Source organism: Natrix helvetica (genome assembly GCF_964273705.1).
Source record: "Natrix helvetica genome assembly, chromosome: 14".
NCBI classification, from domain to species: Eukaryota; Metazoa; Chordata; class Lepidosauria; order Squamata; family Natricidae; genus Natrix; species Natrix helvetica.
Window position 1 is genome coordinate 11,558,413 of NC_138564.1, and position 9,367 is coordinate 11,567,779.

General features: G+C 46.8%; 1 protein-coding gene across 2 annotated transcripts; it reads left to right on the forward strand.

Annotated features, from left to right (window-relative positions):
• The first annotated feature begins 219 nt into the window (after window positions 1-219).
• CIDEC (cell death inducing DFFA like effector c) lies at window positions 220-9,151 on the forward strand. Of its 2 annotated transcripts, none has more exons than XM_081966482.1 (6): window positions 220-280; window positions 3,555-3,624; window positions 4,560-4,701; window positions 5,755-5,904; window positions 7,591-7,778; window positions 8,551-9,151. In XM_081966482.1, exons 2-6 carry the CDS (start codon window positions 3,572-3,574, stop codon window positions 8,729-8,731), a joined length of 714 nt encoding a protein of 237 aa, XP_081822608.1. In that variant the 5' UTR covers window positions 220-280; window positions 3,555-3,571; the 3' UTR covers window positions 8,732-9,151. The 2 variants fall into 2 exon arrangements, with proteins under 2 accessions (XP_081822608.1, XP_081822609.1); XM_081966483.1 differs by having other exon boundaries at window positions 258-324.
• The last annotated feature ends 216 nt before the right edge of the window (window positions 9,152-9,367 follow it).

Here is a 9,367-nt window from a genome sequence, read left to right on the forward strand (position 1 = left end):
TACCGTCAGATTAACAGAGGTTGGAAGGGACCTGGCAGGTCATCTAGTCCAACCCCCTTGTTTGTATCTTGGTGACCAAACCTGAATGCCGTACTCCAAGTGTGGTCTCACCAGGACGCTACAGGGTGGTCCCATGATCCTTTCCCCTGGTCAGGAGGGCTGGGGGAGGAGATTGAGGGGAGGGGAAGAGGGGGAGGAGATGGGGTGTGTCCGGCTATAAGAGCAGAGCACTTCCAGTCCTGAAACAACCGAAGTGGGTTTGAGTTACCGCAGCTGATTGGTAAGTGGGAAAGGAGGGGAGAAGATCTCTGGTAAGCAGACACGGTGAGGAGACTGGATTTCAATGGCTTGAAAACAGAGTTGGAAGGGACCTTGGAGGTCTTCTAGTCCAACCCCCTGCTCAAGCAGGAGACCTTACACCATTTCAGCCAAGCGGAGGTCCAGTCTCTTCTTAAAGCTCTCCTGCTGCCCCTGCCTGGTTTTAAGTTTTGAGTGTTAGTTTTGGGAGGGGGCTGAGTGGCATACTGTCCATTTACTTAGTTTATGACTCAGTTCAATTAGGTACAATTAACAAGTTACCTGGCTATGAATTAATCCATCATAATTTTGGATCTGGAGACAGCAGGGTTGATAAGCCTAAGTTTCTCTGTGGGTCAGCTACTTTCTTTCTACTTGCTACAAGACCGGGTTCTAACCATGGTTTGTTCTGTGGCTTAGAATAGAATAGAAGAGTTGGAAGGGACCTTGGAGGTCTTCTAGTCCAACCCCCTGCTTAGGCAGGAATCCCTACACCACTTCAGACAAATGGTTATTCAATATCTTCTTTATAACTTCCAGTGTTGTAGCATTCACCGCTTCTGGAAGCAAGCTGTTCCACTGACTAATTGTCCTTACTGTCAGGAAATTTCTCCTTATTTCTAGGTTGCTTCTCTCCTTGATTAGTTTCCACCCATTGCTTCTTGTGCTGCCCTCAGGTGCCTTGGAGAATAGCTTGACTCCCTCTTCTTTGTGGCAACCCCTGAGATATTGGAAGACTGCTATCCTGTCTCCCCTAGTCCTTCTTTTCATCAAACTAGCCATGCCCAGTTCCTGTAACCGTTCTTCATATGTTTTAGCCTCCAGTCCCCTAATCCTCTTTGTTGCTCTTCTCTGCACTCTTTCTAGAGTCTCCACGTCTTTTTTTACATCGTGGCAACCAAAACTGGATGCCGTATTCCAAGTGTGGCTTTAAACATGGCTTGTTACTAAGCCAAACAAAAGGTTTTGGCTTTGCTTTAGCATGGTTTGTTTCTCCTCAGTGCTGTGGGAATCCTGCTAGCTGTAGAATATATTAGAAGTATCTCCCACTTCCAAGACACATTGGCGTAACATATTGTGTGACCCCTAACCTGGTTTATTTCTTCTACCTACTATGTTATGTCAACATTGCTTTTTTGGGTCGATCAACTTAGGGAAAAGCGTGATGTAGAACTTCAACTGATTTTATTAGGAATTTGATTTGTATCAAATTCCCCTCACAGCCTCACTATCATGGCTAATTAAAAACTCTAAATAACCATTGAAAACGGGTCTGAACTGAATAACTGGCTCCCCATAAGGACCAGAAACCTGCTTTAATTTATTTAGTCAATTTTAGTCCGCTGTAGCCAGTCCCATCAGGATGGTTTAAAATTGCTTTTTTGTTGTTGTTGGCAATATCGTGCCCGCAGCACTGCTCAAAAATTAAGTTTGCATCCCAAATTTGGGTTTGAACAAAAGCAAATCACTGGCAAATAAATAAAGAAGTGATTGCAGTCAATCTCTGAAATAGATTTTTCCCCCTCTTAAGGGTTTCTTAAAACCTAGCAAGGTAGAATTAAATCATAAGAGCCGAGATTCAGAATTCCAGCGACAGACGCACTGTTGCATCAGAGTCCATAAACTGAGAATGATGGCCTGCTGTGACTCTTTGGAGTGACAACGTCTGGCTAAAGGTGAGGAGTCCAGAGTCCAGCAGGAATGAAAAGGCTCACACACCTTGGACGCTGCTGTGTAACAAAAACAGGTTGTCTCTTGTGACATCCATATTATTAAATAGCTCTTGCTGGGTTTGTTCTCCCACACAGCGTCAGTTTTGCAAACCGCTGCAAAATAGAGCATCTTGTGTAAGACTGCTTCACGGGAAGGTGGAGAGTTGGAAGGCTACGGACAGAAAACTCTTTGGGGAGGGGGGGGGAATATTTGGTCTAGTGGTTAAGGCTCCAGGCTCAAAGCTAGGAGACTGTGAGTTCTAGTCCCACCTTAGGCATGAAAGCCAGCTGGGTGACTTTGGGCCAATTGCCAGGAGTTCTAGTTCTACCTTAGCCATGAAAGGGAGTTGGGTGACTTTGGGCCAATCATTCTTAGCCCAAACCACCTGGCATCCAAGCTTTTGGGATAGCCTGAAATCCGGGCGTGTTTCTGCCTATGGCAGTGGTGTCAAAACATTCTCCTTTGTCCCAATTGCTCAAGAGCCTCTGAGCGCCCACAGACCTCATCCCACCTGACGCAATAGCAGGGCAGAGTTGGCACATTGCCTCACCCCTTGTGGTTGCTGACATACCCTCCCTTCCCTGTCCAAAGGGCGGCCGCCGGGGGCCGGGCTCTTATAAAGCCAAGAGACACGTCAGCCCAGCGGAAGAGAAATCAGGATTAGCTGATCGGCTGGAAAGGCAAGTTTGGAGTTTCGTTTGCAAGGGGGGAGGGAAAAGTTTGAGGTGGGGGTCCTGACTGGGGAGGAAAGAGGGGGCGGAGAAGGGAAGGGGCTCCCTTAGACTGATGGGCAGGTCAACTCCCCTTGAATTGAAGAAAAAGATTAGGGGAGACATGAGAGCTGTCTTCTCATATTTGAGGGGCTATCACAGAGAAGGGGGTGTCTCGTATTCTCCAAAGAGCCCGAGGGCAGGAGAAGCAGCAATGGATGGAAGCTTTGGATAACCATTTGTCTGAAGTGGTGTAGGGTTTCCTCCCAGTTGAGGGTGCTTCATTCATGGAGGTTTTTAAGGAGAGACTGGACAACCATTTGTCTGAAATGATGTAAGGTCTCCTGCTTGAGCAGCGGGTTGGACTAGAAGACCTCCAAGGTCCCTTCCAACCTGTGGTGGGATTCAGCCAGTTTGCACCACTCGGTTGTTAACTTTCTGAGCCGTTTGGTGAACTGGTTGTTGGAGGAAATCATTAGGGTAGAGAACTGGTTGTTAAATTATTTGAATCCTACCACTGCTTCCATCACTGTGAATTGTCAAATCACCTCATGTGCAGAGTTCTCTCTTTCATAGGGAAAAAAAAAAGACTATAGATAAAGCAGTTTTGGCTCGCTTGCTCAGATGCAGGGAAGTATTTTGGAAAAACTCAAAAAGGAGGAGGAAAGACGCACGAATGGAAGGAAAGAAAGAAAGAAAAATAAAAGCGTAAAATCAATAATATCCAGGCCTCCTCTTTATCTAGCTGCCCCAATTCATCGAGATGTCACTTTCTAAAAAAGAAAGAAATGAAGAAAAGGACACCCCCTTTAACCCAGTTTTCTATTCCTTTAGAGCTTGAATCTTATCTGATGGATTATGCCAAGAAATCTTTGGGCCTCCTCAGCCCTCGCTCACTTTCTAAGTAAGTATCGATCGATAAGCAGCAATGGTCCCCTCCACCCCGTCCTCTCGTCTTGAATGACGGATATTTTGGATTTTCTGCTCTATTTTCAACACCTTTGGGTCCCTTCAGAAAGAAATGTAGGTAGCTGCTGTGGCCTGCCAGTGGCCAGCAGATTCGGAGAGTGAGGTGGTTGGGGAGGAACCTGGGCCAGTCTTGGAGTTTGGGGAAGGCTCGGATGAGGGCTCTGTGTCGGAGGCAGAGAGGGGGGGTGTTAGGGGTTATCAGCTGCCTTCAGACATCAGTGGGGCAGACGAACAGCTGGAGCCTGTTCTCAGTGTGCGCATGCGCAGAGCTGCCAGGAGAAGGGAACAGCTAAAGAACAGGAGTCGATTTGGGAGTAAGGCCATGGGTGGACAATGAATGGCCCCTCCCAGAGGAAATAAAAGAGGAGCGAAAGGGGAGTGGAGTTTGCAGGAGAGACAATTAGTTTGCTTCATTGGTTCGTGACTCTCCGAGATTCCTTGCCAAGTTTTGCAGATATTGGCCTGGCAGCTCTCCAAGCCAGATAAGGTCTGTGACTGTAAATCCTCCCTTGAAAGACTTTGCTGGATGCGAACGACCAGAATTCACAGTCGATTAATAAAAGGGGTTTTTGCCGGGACCAGGAGTTGGCATCAGGCTCTTGGGAAGCTTCGGTCAGAAGAGGTTTGAGCCCCCAGCTTGGCAACTGGGTTGCATCTGAATTGCCAAGCACAGAGCTCAAACGAACAGCCTGACTACCAACTGGAGCTACCAATAGTCAAGTATATTTTGCAGAATCACAGAGGCGAAAGCTCTCCTCCACCGCAGGGAGAGAAAGAGCCAAAGAAGAGATGATTGTCCAAACCTGGCTTGCAAAGCGTGGGCCGTTTTTATCCTCCCCCTCCCTCAAATGACGTTTCCCCCTCTTCCAGATGTGTGTCGGCCAGTGCTTCCGCGACCCAGCAGCTGCTGGCTGGTCCCGCCCCCCGCCCCAGGCCGTATCGCGTTAACAACCGTGAGAGGACGCTGAGGAAAGGCATCATGGCAGAGAATTTGGACGACCTGCTTGAGAAAGTAAGTGCGGAGGAACGGGCAAATTCTAGGCGCAATGGGCTCCCCATCACTATATTTAAAAAGTTTAAAGTCTTTCCGAATGGATAGAAGAGAATATTCCTCACTCAGGGTTGAACTGTGGGCCCTTGGTGCGCTCTGAGCTTGGTGGTTTTTCTTGGAGGCGTTTCATGACCCAACTAGGTAACATCATCAGTGCTAGAAGGGAGTGGGGTTTACAGAGAGTGGAGGAGGAGGAGGAGGAGGAGGAGGGGGAGGAGGAGGGGAAGGAGGAGGACTACTGTGAGGTCCTTGGTGCTCTCTGAGCTTGGTGGTTTTTCTTGGAGGCGTTTCATGACCCAACTAGATAACAACATCAGTGCTAGAGGGGGGTTTGTGGAGTGGTGGAGGAGGACCACCAAGCAGGGTCCTTGGTGCTCTCTGAGCTTGGTGGGTTTCTCAAAGACGTTTCACGACCCTACTAGGTAACATCATCAGTGCTAGGAGGCTTGCAAAGTGGAGGGCGAGGACGAGAAGGAGAAGCACTGTAGGGTCCTTGGTGGTTTTCTTGCAGGTGTTTCATGACCAGACTAGGTAATAATATCCATGCTAGAAGGTGGGAGGAGGAAGAGGAGGAAGAGGACTGTGAGGTCCTTGGTGCTCTCTGGGCTTGGTTGTTTTCTTGAAGATGTTTCATTACCCAACTAGGGAACATCATCAGTGCTAGGAAGGAGTGGAGGAGGAGGAGGGGGAGGGGGAGGGGGAAGGGGAGGAGGGAGGGAGGGACTGTGGAATCCTTGGTGCTCTCTAAAATTGGTGGCTTTCTTGCAGACATTTCATCACCCAACTAGGTAACATCATCAATGTTAAATATTTCAGAATGCCGTCTGTTTTGTTTTGTTAAATGGAGACCAATGGGTCCCGGGTGATGATCTCATCACTCCATCTGAAGAAAAACTATTAGCGTGAAAGCTTCCTTTCTAAGCCAGCTTGGTCAGGAGATGCTCCCTGGTTAACGAACCCTGATTCCTAGGTTGTCTGGAATGGCAAGGTATCCGATCCCATTTATTACCGCAGGTACGAACTGCTCTGGACTTGGCGGGGCCCATCTCCCTTGTCTTGGATGAAGACGGCACCAGCGTAGAATTGGAGGAGTTCTTCCAAACCCTGGAAGATGGAACCGTGTTGCTGGCCTTATCGGAGGGACAGGTGTGGCGTCCAGCCAAGGTGAGGAGCCAGATTTTAAGACTTAAGCCAGGAGGATTTGATAATCTTCATTTCAAGGACATGCTGTCTTCCGGTTAGGTTAGAACCACGGGCATCTGCTTCCTCACAGGGAAGGAAGATCAAGGGATCTTGGATTGTTGGAAGCAATTCTCTGTTGGATTTAACTACGGTTACTTGAATAAACCACCAACTCTCAGTTGGAATTACGGGTGTTTCCAAAAACCAAAAGGTTTATTTTTAATTTAAGTTATTTATTTGGTAACTGTAAATAGCCGCCTATCTCATATGCGCGGCAAACGGCTTCTGTCTGTTCTGCGCGCATTGCAAATTAGTTAATTTGAGTCACTAGGTTGTGTGAACGTAGCCAAGGATGCTATTGTTAGGTCTCTCAGCTCCTGTGATGCGAAGGGTGGGCCATCCAGAATTCTGTTCTGAAAAGCGAAAAAACGGCACACTCCCTATCGGTTTTTATGGAAATGAAACATTTGAAAGTTGATTTTAAATGCCGGACCGTTTTATTATTCTCCTTGTCAGGCTCCCTGTGATCAGGGCAGGGAAGAGCCATTTAAATAAGTGTCATCGCGATAAAGGCAATTCCCAGCAAACCGTATTAGAGAAAGGAAATGGAAGACGTAGCGCTGAAATTGATAGCTCTCGGGGTTACGTTATGAGAAGCTCATCTCGGGTGAAGAGAAAGGGGAGGAAAACCAGATTTTTCTCTCTTGGCTATAAATGTCATGAAGTCATGGGTTGATTGCTCTTTCATCATGAGGACTAGAATCCTGAAGAGCGAAAAACCGACAGCAATGTACAGCCTTGACTGGAAAGGGAGGCTGTGCAAAGCTTTGGATGCAGAGACTCTGTTCAGTAGTGATCATCACAGAATATAGAATAACAGAGTTGGAAGGGACCTTGGAGGTCTTCTAGTCCAACCCCCTGCTCAAGCAGGAAACCCTATACCATTTCAGACAAATGGTTGTCCAATCTCTCCTTAAAAACCTCCACGAATGGAGCAGCCACAACTTCTGGTGGCAAGCAGTTCCACTGGTTAATTGTCCTCACCGTTAGGAAGTTGCTTCTCTCCTTGATTAGTTTTCACCCATTGCTTCTTGTCCTGCCTTCGGGTGTTTTGGAGAATAGCTTGACTCCCTCTTCTTTGTGGCAACCCCTGAGATATTGGAACACTGCTATCATGTCTCCCCCAGTCCTTCTCTTTGTTAGACTGTTATTAAAGTGTCTGTCAGGCCTGCAGCCATCTTTTCTTTTGCATCTTTGGCCTGCCACACTTTCTATTATTCTACTATGCATTTCTATTGTGGGAAAATGGGATTGTACGCAGTTAGACGCTATGTAGCGATAACAACATTCTTTCTAGAAAGCCAAGGTCATCCTTTATCTTTGCACCTCTGCAGCTGACTGGAACTGGATGGGTGGAACTGCCAGCATGGCAGTGGGAGATTGGACCATGGGATGGACTTGTGGGTGTGGGGGGCAAGATCTTGAACTTTCAACTGTGTGGGGAAAACCGGGAAGCTTTCAGATCCGGGTTTTCCCAGATGTGCCAACGTGGCTCTCTTAATAAATGGGAACTTTGAGCAATCCCTTGCCTTGGATTCTGATTTAATTTTGGATGCTATTTGGAACCCTGAAATTAATCCTTTTTTCCCCCATTTTGTTTGTCCCCAGAAAGCCGGCTACCAGCTCTCGCTGTCCCACAAGCCTCGTCGTCGGATTGATGTGGCCTGTATCACATTCGACCTGTACAAGACCAACCCCAGGGATTTCCTTGGCTCTTTGAACATCAAAGCTACTCTCTACGGGACCTACAGCATGTCCTACGATATGCAATGCTATGGGGCAAAGAGGCTCATGAAGTAAGACTCTTTGTCTCACTGGCTTGGCCCTTCCCATCATCATTTGCCATCCACACCCACTAAGCCACACCATGCCCACAGAATAGGCAGTAAAAAAAATTGAATCCCACCACTGCTGTAAGAGAAAGTCTTGTCTGGCTAAGGATCACAAAAGCCACAGTTGTGTTTTTGTTGGAATACATTTTGTTTGAATATTATTTTTAGGCAACAACTACAGTAGTATTCAGCTAGTAGATGGCAGTGTTTACAAGTTTGGATCTATGGTATATACTTTACTCTATGTTCTTTTGTTCTAAGAAGAGTTTCCTGTTTCCTGTTACAGTTAAGCAGTAAAGCACATGGTGACTGTTCTCTTTGACCTGTGGTGGGATATATAAATAGAATTTCTAACATTTTTAATGCTGAAGAGTGCTGTGTTAATGTTACTATCCAGATACAGCGGGAATGATTTTGTGCTCTTATCTTGAGATCCAAACCCAGGCTTTTATTAATGGGAGAAAACAGTGTTTCTCAATCATGACAACTTCAAGATGTGTGGACTTCAATTCCCAAAAATTGTGGTTGGCTCTACATCAAGCAATGCTTTGCAACTAATCGTGGTTTGCCCCACAAACCAGGGTCATGTCTATCCATGTCGCCTTGTTGCTTTGTTGATGAAATTTGCTAGCTCAGGGTTCAAAGAGAACCTTAAACTTTTATTGTAAACCGTCTAGATGGCCTTCTTGCTCCCTAACCATCTCTCTCTCTCTCCGATTTCTCCTGGTTTTCCCAGGGAAGCTCTCCGCTGGACCCTTTTCACCATGCAAGCCACGGGTCACGTCCTGCTGGGCACTTCCTGTTACATGCAGCATTTGCTGGATGCTCCAGAAGAACAGAAGGAAGAAGCATTGCCCTCGCTGTTCCCTCCTTCTATCGCTCTCCCCTCCTCTCTCACCCGGAGAATGTTGCAATGAATGTCGGATCCAAAGGACAAGAGATATTTTCTGCTCCCCTGCTGCTACGGACTCCGAAACCCGGGGAGGATGGACATCCTACAATGTAGGGCACCCACAGAGATCCCAGAAGAAGCGAAGGGCACCTTTTAGCATGTGCTGGATTGGGGGGGGAAAACACAGCCACCCTCAAGACTTTTTGACTTTGTAATCCTGATTCTAGGCCAATTCACTGATCACCTTGTAAGTTGTAATGTGCATTTTTCTTCTTGTCCGGCTTTGCAGCCAGAATTGGTGCTGAAAAACGCCAAGGTTTCACCTTTCCTTATTTATATATCTATATTTTCCCAACACGCACAGGTAAATACACAGCCAGCATGATGCCACATTGACTAGTATTATTACACTGTAAATATGTGAATTAAAAGAAACATTGTCTTACACCGTGGTATGAATCCTTTCCTTTCTCCTGCCTTGTTCTCCCATGTTTAATAGAAAATACATTTGCAGTTGCTTTATGGAACGGAAGAAAACAGAGTTGGGTGTGTAAGGCAATGCATCGCCAGCAGTCCCTGACTTATGTCCACAAACCGAGACCACAAAACCTCAGTTGCTAATCAAGACAGTGGTAAAATGCCCTGCCTTACAATCTTTCTG

Excerpts from the sequence above, each read along its gene's own strand:
- CIDEC (XM_081966482.1), top strand. The coding sequence starts at position 3,572 with ATGGATTATGCCAAGAAATCTTTGGGCCTCCTCAGCCCTCGCTCACTT. Across the intron at positions 3,625-4,559 it reads AGCCCTCGCTCACTTTCTAA|ATGTGTGTCGGCCAGTGCTT; the intron begins GTAAGTATCGAT and ends CCCCTCTTCCAG. Across the intron at positions 4,702-5,754 it reads TGGACGACCTGCTTGAGAAA|GTACGAACTGCTCTGGACTT; the intron begins GTAAGTGCGGAG and ends TTATTACCGCAG.